The 20,052-nt window shown below is 35.7% G+C and overlaps 2 protein-coding genes across 3 annotated transcripts; one reads left to right on the top strand and one right to left on the bottom strand.

Annotated features, from left to right (window-relative positions):
• The first annotated feature begins 263 nt into the window (after window positions 1-263).
• LOC126772850 (uncharacterized) lies at window positions 264-8,188 on the top strand. 2 transcript variants are annotated; one of them, XM_050493456.1, is made up of 5 exons: window positions 264-404; window positions 3,475-3,637; window positions 4,500-4,705; window positions 5,651-5,905; window positions 7,536-8,188. In XM_050493456.1, the coding sequence occupies exons 2-5, from the start codon at window positions 3,531-3,533 to the stop codon at window positions 7,715-7,717; spliced, it is 750 nt and encodes a 249-aa protein (XP_050349413.1). In that variant the 5' UTR covers window positions 264-404; window positions 3,475-3,530; the 3' UTR covers window positions 7,718-8,188. The 2 variants fall into 2 exon arrangements, with proteins under 2 accessions (XP_050349413.1, XP_050349412.1); XM_050493455.1 differs by lacking the exon at window positions 264-404 and adding an exon at window positions 1,749-2,011 and having other exon boundaries at window positions 7,536-8,187.
• A 122-nt stretch (window positions 8,189-8,310) lies between these two features.
• Window positions 8,311-19,680, bottom strand: LOC126772782 (collagen alpha-1(I) chain-like). The gene is made up of 24 exons (XM_050493359.1): window positions 19,527-19,680; window positions 19,011-19,049; window positions 18,139-18,180; window positions 17,882-18,013; window positions 17,041-17,225; window positions 16,480-16,597; window positions 16,167-16,291; window positions 15,838-16,044; window positions 15,407-15,505; window positions 14,978-15,274; window positions 14,428-14,895; window positions 13,946-14,107; window positions 13,512-13,709; window positions 13,289-13,433; window positions 12,864-13,124; window positions 12,636-12,769; window positions 12,249-12,518; window positions 11,863-12,078; window positions 11,492-11,780; window positions 11,108-11,293; window positions 10,593-10,814; window positions 9,956-10,125; window positions 9,375-9,596; window positions 8,311-8,585 (listed from the first exon to the last, which is right to left on the bottom strand). Exons 1-24 carry the CDS (start codon window positions 19,678-19,680, stop codon window positions 8,439-8,441), a joined length of 4,488 nt encoding a protein of 1,495 aa, XP_050349316.1. The 3' UTR covers window positions 8,311-8,438.
• Window positions 19,681-20,052: the final 372 nt, after the last annotated feature.

The raw sequence follows: 20,052 nt of genomic DNA, 5'->3' as shown, positions 1-20,052 counted from the left end.
GTGGCATTCACTTAAAATTTAGTGTTTATTTTATTTGAATCGGTTTATAAATAAAAAAAGTTATGTCAATTGAAATAATCATGTCGAATGTATATTCGATAAAAATGCTATAAAATAACTGTTCAGTTGAATTGGCTGAAACTTATGATGATTGAAAGTTTATAGGCACAGAACAAAGTCAAAAAATTATCAGTTTCAGAGACTAAGATTGGTCCACTGTAAGTTGAGTCAGTCAATTGTATAGTCAATCACATTAAATAGGGTTCAGTTTATGGTGGACATACGTCGGTTAAACGCGTATATGTATAACGCGCCGACTGCCGCGCTGTTATATGCATTAAGTTATTATGCATTCAACGCAGATTTGGCGTTGGTGGACGGTGCTCACTGGTAACAGGGACCTGGTAAACCTCTGTCTGTATTCGTTTGTAATATATTTTGTTAGGGTAAAAATTTGACGAGCCGGTTGGCGTGGTTTTTTTGGTTTTTTGATACTATACTTAACTACCTATTGCCCGCTCGCCCGTAAAAGGATAAATGTTGTATGGTAGTCTGTTATTTTAATATAAAAAGGTCTCACCGAACGCGGATGACTCCAATTTTTGGTTCTGGTTTCAGAGTGGGTGTTTCATGTACAAAGAGATTATAAACAGTAAGAAAAGCTTGAGTGAAATTGAGGCTGTGATATCTTCTATTATATATATTAAAAATGTTACTGATCGGCGTGTGTACATGGAAGATATATCAGTAAAACTATTGTTGAATACTTATACTTACAAAATATATACTTAGTTTTAAAAGAACACAATTTTCTGTAAAGGTATCGTTTGCAGTCACAAAAAATAAAGCACAGGAGAAGTATGTCATTCAAGTATGTCGGAATAGATTAAAGGGAATGCTGTTTTTCTCATGGCCATTTGTATGTTGCCCTATCTAGATCCGGGTGCGGCGAAAACCAATAAATGGGAATATCCCACGAACATACAACTAAAATGTTATAAATACTAAAATATTATAAGTCTGTCCTTTGTGATTTATTAAAGTTATACGCGGGTGAAACCGCGGGTACAGCTAGTTCGTAATAATTTTGTGATTTAGAGTTAAGTAACTGTTTTACAATCATTGATAAAACTGGTAATAAACTTGAACTTAAGTCTTTAATAGCTTTTGTAGACTATATTGTATATATATATAAATTGTGAAAAATTGTATGCGTTGACAGCGGACGGCGATGCAGAAGTGTATTTTTTCTTAAACTTAAAGGCGTGAGCTACGTGACATTACATACTCCTTTGTAGCTGTCATTCTCGTACACTTAATAGACTAACATTCTTAACATCTTTGTTATTAGTTTTCTTCGTTAATGGCTTTATTAAGGCAATCTTACACTTATACTCAATTTCACAAAAAAAAAAACATTATGAGTTATAGAATCAATGAATCAATCGCCAATGTAAGTTGATTTTTATGTTGATTCCATCCTTCTCTGTCATGATCGAGTCTATTAAGTTTAATATATTATTCATATCATTTGAAGAAAATTCTATATAACTATATATGTAAAACTAGCTTGAGGTATATACTTTTAATTTGGTATTATTAACAAACTTCTGTTTTCTTTCATGTCCAAGCAATTTACCCGGAGTACTTTCATTCCAGTATTTTTAAAGTAAATTAGAAACGTTGTTTAAATTTTACTTATATAGACTTGGTTATTTTAATATAATTTTCCTGCTTGTTTTAATTAGCAAATACACTTTGCCGTCTCAAATACTATAAGTAACTTAAGACAAAATACGCGTAGGCGTAAATACAATCGAGTGTTTTAAATACGTCAAGCGAAGCCATCGATACCGCCCATTGTGAAACTATATTCTGGTTTGGTCACACGTGTCTTAATAAGTAGCTTATAACATTGAGACATCGTATCCGTTTAGAAATATCTAAAATATATAGTCAAAAAGTGTCGCCATATCAACCATGAAAACTTCAATTTATTTATTTGTGATAAGTAAGTATAAATTAGTATTACTTTATAATTCTTTAATTTTATTTTATTTAGTCGGAACCTTAACCTTAATTTTATTTATTTTTTTACGTTTCATTAAAATTTCTTTCATGAAATCGAATAACATAAATAATTTGATAAATTTATTAAATATACTTTGAGTACATTGTTTGAGGAAAAGAGTAAACTTTTCGCTTATTGAAATTTGCATTGACATATAATGGAAAAGTTTTAAATAAATAATTGTAAATTTACATAACTGGACAGTAATCGTGAAATAGTAATTAATTTTATAAAATCAATTTAAATTAGGAACCGTGTTTTCGTTAATTGCTAGTTCAAACCGTCAAATTAAACCTAAATTGAATTATTCCAAAATAAACAATTTAATTTCTGATACAAACGATAAACCAATGTATTGTAACTTATTTTCAATACATTTCCATAACATACAATAAACATATGTTATGTGTTTATATACATATATAGCTATGTATCATTTTTGATATTGTATATAACTTGTGTCATAACAATATTTATCAATATGAGAACTCGTCCTACACAATTTGATTGATTTACCGAGAAAATATAAATTATATTCAATTTAATATATTTTTGATTATAAACACACCTTTTATAATTCAATTGTAATATAGAACCAATTACTATGTTAATGGCAAAAGTTATTTGAAAATTTGAAATTAAATAAATATATGGTAAATAAATAACTTTCGATAAGGTACTTTTTATAAAACAAGGCAATTACTATAATTGCTTAATGTTTATCATTCTTATAAAGTACGAGTATATTTAGTTAAAATAAAATTGCAATGTTAATTAATTTATAAAAAAAAATAGAAAGAAAAATTTAAATATATGTATATACAATATTTATCATTATAAATGAATACATTACGTAGACTTAAATATATTTCATTTTATATATAAACAAGAATGAATTTAACTTCTTACCTTTAATTGCTCTATTTTTATAATATGGGTTAATAGATTTTTTTTGTATAATAGGGATGGCGTTTCTCTATCTCATTAATGTAGACTTAGAGATGGTCTCTTATACGAACGCCTTTTATTTATATTTTGTCATATATTTATAGTTTGTAATATATGACAACAAAGTAGTAAAAGAAAGGTTAAGTTGCAACCGTTAATGTCCCTCTGTTATGCAAGGGTCCATTCTCCTCTTACCAAGAATGCTTAGAGATTATTCCACCAACCAAGATGATGCACACCAGCAAAGTAATGTAATATTATAGGACAGCCTGATAAAAAGCAATTGGGATTTTCAGTCGAAAATTTCTCAGCCCGGAGCCTCCGAAAGCACTTAAAGCCTGCCTTGAGATCTTTCAGTCGTGTCGAATTATTATTGCCGTCCCAGTGGATCATGAGAGTGTGGGAATAGAGAGTGCGTCTGTCAAAATTAATGATGTCATTGTTTATTTTTTCAGGTTTCGGTTCGGCGCTAGGTGATTTAGCAGGCGAATGTGATCTGGCCGGCTTTTACATGGAGTTAGGCTGCACCGCGCTACCGAAAGCTGACAACACCACCATTTGCCCAGAAGCATTTTTGTGTCCTGATCTCCACCCAAATCCTAACATGTGTTATTATAGGTAGGTAATTATCAGGTTTCTTTTATTAATTATTTCATAAGAATTATTATCATTAAGGATTCTATAAAAGTTTACATAGATAGATATATAGATAGATACATTTTTTAATAGCTACGGTACTAATTGTCGCTGTATGAAAATGCAATTGGACAAAAATGGGGCCATGATTTCCTGAGAAAACCAACCTTTGTTTGTATTAATTTTAGCGGCTTTACCTCAAAATATTGTCTAACGCGATAACTTTTTGTCAAGCAATTTATCCTTTTTTTAAATGTTAATTAATTGACGAAAGAAAGAGAAAGTGTTTAACTAACCATCCGTTAAACAATAATTATAAGTAAGGCCGTAAATGTGCTATTTCTAAGATTCTATATAACCTTATTTTGAATAAATTCGTTTTTTTTTTGTAAAATATATTGATTGTATCCGTAACTAAACAATTAAAGTCAAGACAACCTTTTTATAACTTTTGTCATTATCATGTCTTTGTTAATTGTGTTTTTTAACTTAATACAATATACAAGCCTTGAATAAAGTTGACCTTATAAATCCAAGAACTGGCCCCGTTTTTGCAGTTGTTTATCACCTGTCAAACAAAGACATGACCTCATGACCGGCCACTTGGAAATACCACAACCTTCGCATTAGCGCATACAGACAGAACTTTTTTAACTTGACAATTACAATGAATAAGCTATGTATGATCTTATTACACTAAATTCAACATAATATACTTATTATTTAAATATAATTTTTGATAACTCAATATAAATCGTAGTAGGTAATCAATCGATTATTATAATTTACAAACTATTGTTACGACTTGTATAACTAAATTGTGTTTTCTATATAATACTTTTAGAGGAACTCCCTACGCTGACAGGTCAATGATCCCACAAAACCTGATCAACAATCCGTGTTCCCAAGCGTGCAGTTGCAGCGTTACCGCAGGGCCGCAGTTCGACTGCGCTGCTGTAGACTGTGTCGAGACCTTCGACTCTGATATGAAGCAAGAATGCATCAATACATACGAGCTGGACTCATGTTGCAGTACGGGTACTGTCTGCGGTAAGTTTTTTTTTTTTACTAGAATATCCTATACGTTTTGTACATGTGTGTATTTATATAATTTTTATATACATATATTTTTCTTAATATTTTTGTGACCATTTCTACAAATTGCTTGTTTTTAGTCTCGTAAGTTAGACAATAATTAGGAAAGTGAGTTTGTTTATCTATTTGTTTGTTCCGCTTTAACATCTTAACTATTCAATCATCATGAAATTTTGCATATACGTTGTTTAACACAAGCGGGTGGAATCTAGTATTTAAAAAAATATATAATTATTATATGCCATAATTTTTTCTATAATATATTTCAAATTAATATAGAAATCATCGTGACTTAGTGAGCTTTATTATTAGCACATGATTTAATACGTGATCAATTTGCCACGTTATTTTAGAATACAATAGTAAGCTCGCTTCGAGCTCATCATAAACAGCGTTGCACCGGAACAGTGCGAATGATCTATTGTCTCTTCTTAAACGTATTCAACACATGGCTAATGACAACTACGTATATTTAAACACGTACTATAAAATTGCATGCATATATTCTATCTACTAGACTCTATAGGAACTTTTGATCGTGGAAAAGAAATAAAATAAAAGTTTCAATTCAATCTGTTCGGTTATAAAGAAAATTGTTCGCTACCAAAAATTTACTCGAATAGGCCATCGGATGTCTCTCTCTCTTTCTCTCTCTCTCTCTCTTTCTCTCTCTCTCTGGCACTGTCAGAAGTATGAACCATTCCTTACACAGTCAATTCCCGACGACCATGTGATTTAGGATGTGACTTTGTCTTCTTAACACAAGACCTTCGCACGGCAGTCTCGCATGGTGTAAATATCCTATTACAAATCACAATTGGCTCAAATTTAGTTATATCGGCCCAACAACTACTATTCAGATTACACACACATTACTATTTCATAATCTACATTTTTTAGGTAAAGACGCAATCGCTAGTTTGAAAACTTGCGAAGTTGACGGAAAAACGTATAAGGAAGGTCAACCATTTGAGCCGGCGAACACTCGCAAGTCCTGTATCTGCACGGCCCAGTGGAACGGTTCTTATGACGACCCATCCACCTGCAGAGATATCAATTGCGGCCTGGAAATCCATTATCAAGATAAAATATTTGAAAACTGCGCTCCTATCTTCATTGGAAACATGAAGAGTTGTCCAATTGCCTTTCAATGTCGTAAGTACATTTATTATGGCTTGTGGAACTAATTTGTTGGGAATTAGAAACGAATGAAAGTGTCAGAATGTTGATAAGCGAATTCGATTACGAAAATTGTAATATTCAAAGCATAGACGCACCAAAATAGCATATCACTTTTAGTAAGTTTTCAACATTTTTGTCACATTGAGTGTCAATGTACCGGCATACATTTGCTGTTTGCAGTAACAGTGTTTTTGTAAGATTAAAATCTTCATTCGCTCATAGTACTTTTTAAATAAAGATCATATATAAAAAAATGCAACTGATCACTGTCTGTACATGGAAGATATATGAATAAAACTCTTATTTAACACAACAGAACCCAAAACAGTGATTGTTAGAATTTTTGCCTGTTTGTCTCTTTGTCTCCGTTTGTGGGCACTAATCTTAAAAACGGCTTAACTGTTTTGGGTGCGGTTTTCACTAATGTATTGTAGGAAATTTCAAATTTAGTGTATGTTATAAGTATTTCAATCGGTTTATAAATAAAAAGGTTATATCAATTTGAAGAAACAATTTAAACATTTATTCGGTAAAATTGCTATAAAATCAGTTCAGTTCAATTGGCTGAAACCTCAGCTTACCTATAAATGATAGTCTGTAAACTTATGATGATAGAAAGTTATAGGAACAAAAGAGAGTTCAAAAATGAACAGTTTCTGAGACACAGATTTTTCCAATGCAACTTGAGCTCAGATCTATGATCTATGATCAATCATATCAAATAGGGTTCAGCATACACAGCAGCACGCGTTTATGTAAAGCGCGCCGACTGCCGCGCTTTAGCCTATAGCATTGAGTTATATGCATGGTTTGTCATCTATAGGTATGTCGGAGACGCACGACGCTCCCTGATAACAGGGACCTGGTGGACCTCTGTCTGTATTCAATAGTTTTAACATAAATTGACACCATTGTATGTGAAGGTATCGTTTCGCAGTCACAATAAATAAAGCACAGAGAAAGACATTCAAGTATGTCGGAATAGCAAGGGAATGCTGTTTTTCTCATGGCTAATTGTATAAGTCCCTGTCTAGATCTGGGTGCGGCGAAAACCAATAAATACGAATATCCCACAAAAATAATACTAAAAATGTTACATATACTAAAATATTATAAGTCTGCTTGTAGTGATTTCTTTAAGTTATACGCGGGTGAAACCGCGGGTGCGTCTCGTTCTAATAATATATAGTAACATATTTTTTCGTAAAACTCGAATAGTTCAACAAAATGTTACCGAATTATTACTAAAGAATATTTTTTTAGTTGTTTTATTTGTAATTCAAAATATTACTAATGTAATATTGTCAGGAATCTATAATAGTAAATAATAGTCTTACGAAATACTGTCTGTGTTTAGTTTCCTGTATATGTTGAGTGTCTACCAACTCACTAGGCATGATGACATCAATCCGCTGCCCATAAATAATCGTGTAAATATTTTTATAAATCTTATAAAATGTTAATGAAGCTTACTTTTAACAAGTCCCGGGTTCGAATCCCTATAAAAGTAATGGGGATTTTATAAAAGAAAATTTTCATTGCAAACTGGAGTTAGGTAAGCAGTGTTACACACATTTATACTAATCGTGATTTTTTTCTCCAGCAACCGACACATCGAAAGTCATTCGTGGTCTTAATCTCAAAAGTGTCAACGCACAGTGCTCCTTCGGCAACATGACCCTCAGTGTTGGTGACGAAGTGACGGTTGACGAGAAATGCACCAAGTGTTCCTGTGACAAGCCGCCTTTCGTTTCATGTCTGAGGAAGAATTCCTGTGACGAATAATATGCCTAATAAATTACTGATATAACGTATGAACAGTATTTCAAAATTGATATATCGGTAAATAAATAAAATGATCGCAATTAAATACATTAAATATTCAACCTAAACAATAATTACAACAACATTTTGAATAAAATTTGTTTATTTTTGATTAAACATTACAAAAGTAAAAATCTTATAATTAAACACAGATATAATTTTATATATATTTACGGCTATATACGTTTTATTTAAAATTACAATAGTTTAATATATTTGGCGAGGTACGACTCTTATTAGGCAATAATCTAAATAAAATAAGGAATATTTACAATTATGTACAAAGCACACAGCCTAAGAGGATCTTTGTAAATTATTCTAAAATGTTGTGACGACTTAGAAAAAATTATACATTGTTAAGTACTAAGTACAATGTTATGCTAAAATTATTGTTAATTATTATTATAAAAATTATACAATTAAGCACTTTGTTTTATTCCACATTATTAGCTAATATTTGAGTCATTCATTAAACCTATACAATTAATTCCAAGCACATTTCAGTAAATGAATCATTTAACTACAAAATCTTTACTACACACTGATTTACTAGGATATATATTTTAACTAAAAATGCTAATCTGGCTTAAAAAATGTATAAAAACTTTTTAAAAAATTGTGAAAAAAATTTACTAAACACTTAAAAATTACATTCCCTATTATTACCATTTGCAAATTCATTTTAACTGAAGCAGGCAAGACCCATTTCGATCCTGAACATTTGCTCGTGTCTACCGACGTCACGTACCGCCACATCCAGGAGCGGGAGACGCCCAGGCTTATCTGTTTCGTATTGGACAATGGTCTTCGCCCATTCTTGTTTCTTGTGCTGCAACGCATTTTGTTTTTATTAAACATGACATGTGACGACTCAACTTGTGTTCTAATAATCTTTATCAGTACAAATATCTGGATTATGATGATATTCTCGGAACCGATTTCAGACAAATCTTCATATTCAAGGAGTGTTATATTATAGTGCACAAATATGTCCGCAAACACAGGTGCACTCTATTCCTGGTGGTTATTATTATTTTACTGGTGGTAGAGCTTTGTGCAATCTCGTCTGGGTAGGTACCACCCACTCATCCGATATTCTACCGCAAAGCAGCAGTACTTGGTAATTATTTATATATTTATTAATTAGGTATTGTTTTGTTCCGCTTTGAAGGGTGAGTGAGCCAGTGTAATTACAGGCACAAGGGACGTAACACCTTAGTTCCCAAGGTTGGTGGCGCATTGGTGGCAAGCGATGGTTAACATTTCTTACAATGCCAATGTCTATGGGCGTTGGTGACCACTTACCATCAGGTGGCCCATATGCAAGTCCGCCTTCCTAATATATAAAAAAAGAAATGTCATCATTCTCAGGGACGGCAATTCCGTCACAACCGAAAAAAGTTCAGGCGCAGGACCAACAAAGAACCAAATTTGAAGAACGCAAAGCCGGACCTGTGGTTCGGACCCTCGGAATCTACGGTCTTATAACCACTAATCAAACAGTCGGTGTTTCGGAATTATAAGACCCAACATACATTTTGTTTTGAACTTCTAGTTTGATGAAATGCAAGATAAAGTGTATATTAATCTAAATTCATCATTGATGGTTTACGCTTACCTGACATTCATCCAATAAAGCCTTATATCTAAGTCTGTTATTAGCTTTTGGTAGAATCTCCGCATCATTAAACGCAAGTAGCTTCACCCCGTGCTTATAATTTCTGGTGGCTGGATCATAATATCCGACAGTATTGCGACAGTGTAGCGTCACATTCTGAACTGCTCTCATAGATAGAAGCTGGAGGTATGTGAGCTGACTGTTATCGGCTTTGTAAGAAATCTGTAATGTTTTTTTTATCTTTTATTATATAGATATTTGGCTACACAACCAGTTTTTACATAAATTTATCTGAATATGTGTTAATACCATTTATATATTAAATAAATAATTACAATTGTAAAATTTATTCAATAAAAAATCGCAACCAAACTCTTCTATAATAACCTCTTACTATAAAAGGCTTTTTGTTTTAGGTTTTTAAAGTTACGACGCAACTAAGTCATGCTCATAAAATATCATCTATATCCAATTTTAAATAACACGATAATTACAAAATCTGTGGAATACATTTATTTATCATGAAGATCTTATCCGTCTTCACCTGACTCATTACTGTTTTTAATAAGGTATAATGTTACCGTAAATCCGTTATCAATTTCGCTAAGCCACGCTTCATTTCTGCCTGTATGCGTAAGATCTTCTGACATCATCGGCTTTGGGAACACGCAGCTTGCACTAGTTGCCATATCACAATGTACTAATATAGCATCGTTGTAGTCTCCACCATTAGGATCAATCCAATACTGACCTGGAATATTACACGCCTATCATAGTACAATATACAAGCATTTGCTTAAACAACAAAAACTATTATAAAACACATATGAACCTATTACTTAATGAGTAAACAAAAGAGTAATTGACGCATTATTTGCCGAATAACATAGCAAGTATGATAAAAATAAATTAAATGTTTAGTGATAGTTAAAATTAATTACGGACAGCCTAATAATAGTTAAAATTAGTTACTTATAAGCGTTGTTTAGCGGGTTATTAGTTAAACAATGTTGTGTCTTCTTCTTTACAATTTCAAATCAATAATCACAGAAAGAGAGAAATCAGTGTTTAACTAAACTGTTTCTTATCAACGCTTATAATAAGTAAGGTTTAAGTTTTGTTAGTTTTCAAGTTTTATTAATGACGAGGCTGATGTAGAATGTTTCAGGTTTTATTATTTGTAATAACACTTAAACATATTTTAAATCATAAACATACCACTCGTAAATTCAGGGTGGTGATATTTAATGTCACCGCATGTTTTTGCTGGAGCTTCCTTAGATCCGTCTGGTTTCAAAAATTTATCGAGAGATACTTTGAGTCGTTCGTATGCTTTCATTACAATTCTCTTTCTTTCTTCCGGGCTCATATCATCTTTGAAGAAACGAGGTGGCATACTATTGGGATCATCACCTAATGGGTCCGGGCCTTTAATTGAACCTTTAAAACAAAGTTTATGCATTAGTATTTGTGAGTTTAAATCTATTATGTTAGGAATGCCTTTAAACGCTTTTGATAAACATGGAGACTATTCAAATTACCATTACGTCCGGTAATCTGTATTTATATATATTCATTCAAATATATATATGTATTATAAATAATAATATAAATGTAATATACTAAATATACTGAATGTTTAAATAGTAGTATAAATAAAGTATTTATTTGTACTAATATATTATATATGTCATTTATTTAATAATTTACTAAGCTTACTAAGTTCTATGTACCTTGTTGTAACATAGCAGCGATAGCAGCAGCATCGTACGCTAGACCTTCTCCAGGTGGGCCGGGCGGGCCAGGTGGACCAGCTGGTCCTGGGGTACCGTGACGTCCAGGTTCCCCTGGAGATCCACGACCACCAGGCGGACCGCTTGGACCAAGAGGTCCAGGACTTCCGTCACGACCAGGTGGACCTATCATTTTTATTAACATTTTAGTTATCATAGAAATCACTGTAAAAATTTTCATATAATATCATGTCCATACCTTAATGATAAAAATGTTTAATTATTCATATACATACATATATATCGTAAAAATACATAAATACAATGTTGATATTAGATTAAGAATATATTTATAACAACACTGTTGAATAACAATTTTTATACCTCTTGGACCCGCGTCTCCGTCTTTTCCTGGTGGTCCAATTGATCCTGGAAGACCTCTGTCACCAATTCGCCCAGGAGCACCCATCATACCTGGTAGTCCAGGTATACCTGCATGACCCTTAGCTCCGTCGAGTCCAGCTTCACCGCGTTCGCCCTTAAGACCATCCATGCCAGGTAGTCCTTGTTTTCCAGCAGGACCCTGAGGTCCATCGACACCGGGAGGTCCGGATTCGCCTCTAGGTCCTCTTTCTCCAGTGGGTCCAGGTGGACCAGAAGAACCAGGTGAACCCTTAATAAATCAAATACATCATAAAATTAATTATATTTACATTTTTTTTTTTAAATTTTTATGATTATCATATTCATTCAACCTGTAAGCCTGGTGGACCCGGTGGTCCTGATTGTCCTGGTTGTCCTATCGGTCCTTTGTCTCCTGGCCGTCCCGGTATACCAGGCTGACCAAGTTTTCCTGGACGACCTTCTGGTCCTGGCTCACCCATAGGCCCTGAAGGTCCTTGTAGACCAGGTGCTCCAGTAGGTCCTGGTGCTCCGTCAGCACCAGGCTTTCCTGGCATACCACTCTCACCCTATTAACAATTTTTGTTATACGAATTAGTATAAAACATATCACGTAAAGTTAAAATAATGAATGTCTCCTTATGACATAAATCTTATTTGCTATAATAAATAATTTACCTAACAACAAATTGTTTTATTGTACAAATATCATAATAATAATAGTTAAACAATTTATTACCTGCACACCCCTTAGGCCTTGAGGTCCAGGGGCTCCAACTAATCCTTGTAAGCCACTTGGACCTCGTTCTCCAGGTGAACCAGGAGAGCCAGGTGGTCCCTGCGGCCCAATCTCTCCTTCACTACCTCTTTCACCCTTTGTTCCTTCAGGCCCTTGTGGTCCAGCTATACCTTGAGGTCCAGGAGGACCTGATCTACCCGAATCGCCAGTTGCCCCTTTAGCACCTGGAATGCCTGGTGAACCCGTTGGTCCTGGACTACCTTGTGGACCCTAGAAATAAATAAAAGTATAAGCTATGTGTATTAAAATTTGTTGTGTTTTCGGTATTATTATTATACTATTTTTTTTAATAGTCTGTATCAAAGTATGTGATACATTCATACTTACGGGTGGCCCTAAATCTCCTGGTCTTCCTTGCAATCCAGCATGTCCTATATCGCCCTTAGCACCCTGGTCACCTCGTGTACCTTTGGCTCCTATTTGTCCGGATAATCCTCTTTGTCCAGGTTCTCCAGGTATTCCTTTACAATAAAGAAATATTTTTTTGTCTTCTTATCTCTTGTATTTAATTTTTATATTAAAAGAATCATTAAAGCATTCCTGAATAAACTTTACCTGGATTTCCAGGAGCTCCTTGCTGCCCTTTAGCACCTGCATAGCCTCGATCACCTTTTAATCCAGGCATGCCAGTAAGACCCGGTGGTCCAGATAAACCCGGGTTTCCTTGTATTCCCGGATGACCACGATCTCCAGTTGAACCAGGTGCACCTGGTTCTCCTGGTAGGCCTGGAGTTCCAGGCTCACCTCTCTCGGCTGGTTCTCCCGGTGGTCCAGTTGGTCCAACTGGACCCTGGGGTCCTTGTTCGCCCTGGCGACCTGTACATTATTACAATATAATAAATAATCTTTGATATAAATGAACACTAAAGATATCGTAAATTATAAATTCCAAATACAAATAGACATACTTATTATCAACCTTATATTATTTTTTGTGACTGTACTTGTAAAATGGGTTGATTAAAGTAGTAACTTATTACCTTGCGGTCCTTCGGGGCCCTGTGGACCAACTGACCCTCTGTCACCCTTCTCACCAGCGAAACCAGTTAAGCCACGTGGTCCAGGCATTCCCATTGCACCAATTGGTCCTGGATGACCTTTACTCCCTCTTGGTCCTTCAGGGCCCTTAATAATATAATTAGTAATTAGTTATTAGTAGAATTGCAGAAAAAAAATTTATAGACTAATATTTATAATAAATACCGGTAATCCGTCGAACCCTTGAGCTCCAGTTTCGCCTTTTTCTCCAGACGTACCAGGTTGACCTGGGATACCTCTTTCGCCTGAAAAACCTCTTTCACCACGTGGTCCAATAGGTCCGGGTGGTCCAGCAGGACCAGATACTCCAGGCTCACCATCTTTTCCAGCAGATCCTGGCAAACCAGCTGATCCAGGCATACCCTACAACAAATGTATCAGTTAACATTTGTTAACATTCAACTATACATGACATGTAAATGCTTAAAGTAAATACAATGTAGTAGACTAGTTTTCGCCCTTAGCTTCGCCCGTTTATGAGGGTGACACGAAGAGGATGATCGGTTGATAAGTTAAGACATGAAAGCGTAACAAACAAATAAACAAACATAGTCAATTTTGCAATTATAATACGAGTAAGGATAATTGTATACACTTACAGGGAAACCAGTGGGTCCGGGTGGCCCTGTAGGACCTCGTTCGCCTGTAGCACCCACAGGGCCTTGTGGGCCTTGAGCGCCAGGGCTACCATCTCGCCCTGCGTCTCCTTTAGGGCCTACAGGTCCGGGTTGACCAATTTCGCCATCTTTACCTGGCTCACCCTAAAATGAATATTTATGAATTAATAATATTTTCACAGGCTGTAAAAACCTCTATAATTATTGGCATTACTTAATTTTATGTATATAATAGACCAAACTATTCTCAAATCTTTTCAGTATTGCATCTGGTGCTATGCATTTTTCTCGTCGTTGACATAAACAAAATATATATATATATATATATGTATATTAAAATGTTAGCATATATGCTTCAGACTAAAAGAAAACGATTTTATGAAAATTACTGGACAGAATGGTCATAGTGAAAAAGACAATAGTAGTAACTGTCATATGTAACTTAAAGTAAAAAAAAATCTTGCCTGCAATCCTCTTTCTCCAGGGCTGCCTATCAAGCCAGGTGGTCCTTGCAAGCCCTGTAATCCTTGCTCACCAGGCCTTCCATCGGCACCAGGTATACCTCTTTCACCAGGTGGTCCCGACTTGCCAGTTATTCCTGGTCTACCCATTATGCCTCTTGTTCCTGGAAGTCCCTGGGGACCAGGTCTGCCGGCATCACCAGCACTACCTTTAGATCCCGGAAGACCAACACTCCCTCTATCACCTGCTTGACCTTTCAGACCTGCAGGACCATCAATACCCGGTAATCCTCTTAGTCCTTGTAAACCTCTTTCACCTTGAGGCCCTACATTTCCAGCTGGCCCCCGTAAGCCCCGTTTTCCTCTTTTCCCTTCTGGTCCAATGCTTCCTGGCAAGCCTCTTGGTCCCGGAGATCCGGTTTCTCCTCTTATGCCTGAATCACCTTTTGTTCCTCGTTCCCCAGGTTGTCCCTAAAAATAATGTGTTTGAAAATATTGACGTTTGATAAAGATGATGATAGATTGATTGAGTATTTAACACCTAGATAATTACCGGCATGCCTTTGGAACCAGGAATTCCAGGATCGCCAGATACTCCTGGAGTACCTCTTGGTCCCGTGAAACCTTGAGGTCCCGCAGAACCAGCTTGTCCTTGAATTCCTTTCTCACCAGGTATTCCATCTTGTCCTGCCAATCCCGTTGGACCTACTTCTCCGGGCTGACCCGGACGTCCGGGTTCACCACGTGGACCTTGCATACCTTGACTACCTTTGGGTCCATTAAGTCCTTGTTCGCCTTTCAATCCGGGTGATCCAGGAAAACCAGGAGAACCAGTTTTTCCAACATTACCCTTTAAATAAAATAAAATATTAATATAACTGTTTGATTAAAATAATCATAATATACAACTATATTGTTCTTATGAGAATAATGAGTTCTTAATAATATTTAAAAATACAATGGTTAATAGAAATATCAATACCATGAGACCTGGTGGTCCAGGTGCTCCATCAACTCCACGCATGCCTGGGGTACCAGGAGGACCCTCTCGCCCTCTTTCACCTCGTGGTCCCACGGGGCCCTGTGTAACAATCGTAATTTTGCTAAACTGAGATGTGACAAAACAACCTAATGAATAATTAATCAAATCAGATTATATAATTCAAGTAGACTCTTTTAAATCATGTGTTATATTATATATAAACGCCGAGTCTCGTCAGTTTCAATGTAGTGGCCATTACATACAAGTGTAGTACATGACAATAGGTCTGAGGACGGTTTTATGAACTTATCTCTTATGTTGGTAGAGACTTAGAGGTTGCAAGTAACTTCGTTTGCCGCCATTTAATTCACTTTAAGATAATTATATTGCTATTAGTTAACATGACGTATATTTTTACAGATAAAACTTACGATAGGTCCCACTGGCCCCATTTGTCCAGGTAAACCAGTTGGGCCCTTTTCTCCGGGAAGCCCTTGTTCACCCTTTGCGCCATCTTTCCCGTCGAAGCCACGATGACCCTTTAATCCTTGAATTCCTGGTATTCCCGGAATACCACGTGGACCCGGCTGTCCGGCCACTCCTACTGGACCAGGTTCCCCATCTTCGCCAGGAGTACCCTTTAGAAAAAAAAAACAGTTGTCCTATATATTTTTGTACTGTTTTAAACACTTTGAATATAAAGTAGTAGTAGTAAGAAGTAAAATATAAGAACGATATTGAAAAAAATGTTTGTATTCACATCTTTTCCTGGTAGGCCTTGAGGTCCTCTTTCTCCAGGAGGCCCCGGTTGTCCTGCAAGACCCGGTTCGCCAGGTTCTCCCCTTGGACCTTGGAAACCCTGAGGTCCAGGAGGACCTTGCGGACCTAAAAATCGTTATTATTGATGTATTTATTTTCGCATCCAAATTAAAATATTCCAACTTATGTAACGAATATTACACGAAACATTACAAATACTTAACAAAAATCTAAAACCACTTCATAAATATTTTTTATTTTCCAGAATTTCTTCTATAAATATGATAGATAATTTTAATTTTAATTAATAATACCTGGTATTCCTCGAATTCCCGGAGAACCTACAGAAGCCTGCATGTAATGGTACGGGTCAAACGCTGGACCTTTATCTCCGCCGGCAGCAGCTGCCAACTGAGCTAAGTATGCATTCACCTGAAACATTTCAATGATTCCTTCACTATTTATTTAGAACAAGACCAAAGTTTGTATTTTGCACATAGCTATTTTTATTAATCTTTTACTGAACCTTTGAACAATTTATTGATAATAGTTTTTATGATGATGATATCCTTCTTTTTTTTACTCTAGAAAAACGCATTACGCGTTTCCCCCACGGGAACAATGGGGGGAGTATGTGGGGCTCGCTGGTGTCCAAGGCGCCGAGTGCGCCCCGAACATCGGAATAACCACTAAAAGACCAGCGGCACCCTTTCCGTCTTAACGAGGAGCGCCATGGCCACGCTTGCGCATGCTACCATGCCATGATGATATCCTGCTGAATATTCGGCACAACAGATAATCTCAAGAAAGATTATCCAACAAGAGATATCATTACAGATATATTTGTGATCCGTAAATATAGTATCAAAACTTACATCAGGCATAGGTCCAACCGGCCCTGGTATTCCAGGGCTACCAGGTACACCGTTTACTCCTGGTACACCTGGCGGGCCGGGCGGGCCATCAACACCTGGTTCGCCTGAAAAGCCTCTAATCGGAACTGTTGGTTGAGCGGCTACAGCCGGAGGTGGCGGTGGAAGAGGGCGGCTTGTGGTTGGTGCTAAAATTAAACATAGCTTTTAACGATACTCCAAATTTAATATTTAATAAACGAATTTAAAAATAACAATTAAAAGTTTTCGAAATAAAGATAAACTTTAAACAGTTAAAAAAAAGCCGAGATGGTCTTGTGGTTAGAACGCGTGAATCTTAACCGATGATCGTGGGTTCAAGCCCGGGCAAGCACTACTGAATTTTCATGTGCTTAATTTGTAATTATAATTCATCTCGTGCTTGACGGTGAAGGAAAACATCGTGAGGAAACCTACATGCGTCTAATTTCATTGAAATTATGTCACATGTATATTCTACCAACCCGCATTGGAACAGCGTGGAGGAATAAGCTCCAAACCTTCTTCTCAAAAAGGGAGAGGAGGCCTTAGCCCAGCAGTGGGACATTAACAGGCTTTTACTGTGAAACAGTTACAGTTTTAATTATAAAAGTTGTTTAGGGCGTGATTTGTTAAGCCGTGCCTGTCTTCTTCTTACAAATGTGAAATTAATGACGATAGAAAGAGACAAATCATTATTTAACGAAACACCCACTGAGTAACGTTTATAAGTGAAATCGGTTAGAATTTTATAGAACTTAAACGTTTTCTTTTGAAATAGTTTCTTTTAACATAGATCATACATATTTAAATAAGCATTACTTACTTGACAGACATGAGGGAAGTACTGAACAATTGACGCGGTTGCTATAACACTGGCAGAGTGTGCAGTTGTCCCGCTTCCAAGTTTCACCATCAGTAAATGTCCGTCCCATATCCAAGCATCGGCTTATTGGTGCTACAAAGGAGTTTTGTTGGCATTAAATAAATATAATAATTTATTAAAAATCATATTAACGTCTTTATTTAAAATAAAAAGAAATAAAAGATTTGAAATTTTAAAAAGGTTGTTTTATTTCGTACCTCTAGTAACTTGTGGTAATGGCCGGCGATAACCAGGAGTGGCTAAAAATAACGTTATATTTTAGTTAATAATAATAATAATATCCTGGGACATTTTTCACACACGGCCATCTGATCCCAAATTAAGCTTGTACAAAGCTCGTGCTATGGAAACCAGACAATTGTTTTTTTTTTTTTTATAGAATAGGAAGGTGGACGAGCATATGGGCCACCTGATGGTAAGTGGTTACCAAACGCCCTTAGACATTGGCATTGTAAGAAATGTCAACCATCGCTTATAGCCAATGCGCCACCAACCTTGGGAACTAAGATTTTATGTCCCTTGTGCCTGTAATTACACTGGCTCACTCACCCTTCAAACCGGAACACAACAATATCAAGTATTGCTGTTTTGCGGTAGAATATCTGATGAGTGGGTGGTACCTACCCAGACGAGCTTGCACAAAGCCCTACCACCAGTATACTACTTTTCTTTTGTAAATACATACTTATATAGATAATTACACCCAAACTTAGGACAAACACACATGTTCATGCACACAAATGTCTATCCTGAGTGGGAATCGAACCCACAACCTTCGGCGTGAAAGGCAAGTATCTACCAACCTCGCCAACCGGCTCGTCAATTAAAGTATTTTAATTAGATTATAAGTTGGTAAAAAAATGTATTTTATAACGTATTAAAATATAACCCCTCAGTAACAAAATTGAAAAGAAACACAATAGAAGAGCTGTCTCCTCAGCTGTTACTCGTGCTCAGAAGTGGAACTTAATATTTTTTCTAAGCTCTGTAAATGCGGGTTACAAGTAAAAGTTTTCAAAATGTATTAATTTTGACAAAGCGATGAAAATTTAGAAAATTCAACTCGTACCTGTCGTTGATCCTCTAAAGTCTCGTTCAGCAATTATAGCTGCAAATAAAGAACATCGTTTATTTGATTGTCTTCGTATTTAAAACAGAAGCTGGAACTATTACATATTAAAAATCAAGAGTATAATATAAATAAAACAATAAAACAAATATTTTGTCTTTCGTTAACTATTAATACTTGTACGATGCTGAGATGGCCTAGTGGCAAGAGCGCGTGAATCTTAACCGATGAGTTCAACCCCGGGCAAGCACCACTGAATTTTCATGTGCTTAATTTGTGATTATAATTCATCTCGTGCTTGACGGCGAAGGAAAACATCGTGACGAAATCTGCAACTGCAACCTGGCAAATTTCACTAAAATTCTGCCACTTGTGTATTCCACCAACCCGCATTGGAACAGTGTGGTGGAATAAGCTCCAAAACCTTCTCCTCAAAAAGAGAGAGGAGGCCTTCGCCCAGCAGTGGGACATTCACTTGTAGAATAATTTAAATTAAATTAACAGTTTTTATCTTACCATTTTCGTCTTCTCCGAATGGATTATAATCGTCGTAGTTTATGAGATCTGATTCTTGAGCTTGAGGAAGTTCATCTTCTTTGTTGTCTGCTAGATCCTTGGCCACAGCTGGTAGCACCAGCAGTGCCAGACAAGCGAGTTTCGCCTGCCACATGCTGTCTAAGATTATGAATTAAAAATATACAATAAGTAATATGTTACATTAATTATCAATAAAATATAAGATAAATCCAAGTATAAAAAACACAACAAATAAATGAATACTTTAAAAAAAACGAACGCGTTGTTGGATTATTATCTCTTTACAGACAAAAGGAAGCCGCTGTTTATATTTCATAAATTTCAGAAATTTCATAATTTGTCAGGTCATTCGGGACACAATTTTATTAGATGCCTAATATTTATATACTTGTTCTTTATTAATAAAGTATGTAGTGAGGTTCTTTATTAATAAGGTACTGGTGATAGCAATACAGCAATACTTGATATTGTTGTGTTCCGGTTTGAAGGTTTGGTAAGCCAGTGT

Source organism: Nymphalis io, chromosome 13 (genome assembly GCF_905147045.1).
Source record: "Nymphalis io chromosome 13, ilAglIoxx1.1, whole genome shotgun sequence".
Taxonomy (NCBI): domain Eukaryota; kingdom Metazoa; phylum Arthropoda; class Insecta; order Lepidoptera; family Nymphalidae; genus Nymphalis; species Nymphalis io.
The sequence above is the reverse complement of the archived record's forward strand: the minus strand, read 5'-3'. Positions and strand labels throughout refer to the sequence as shown.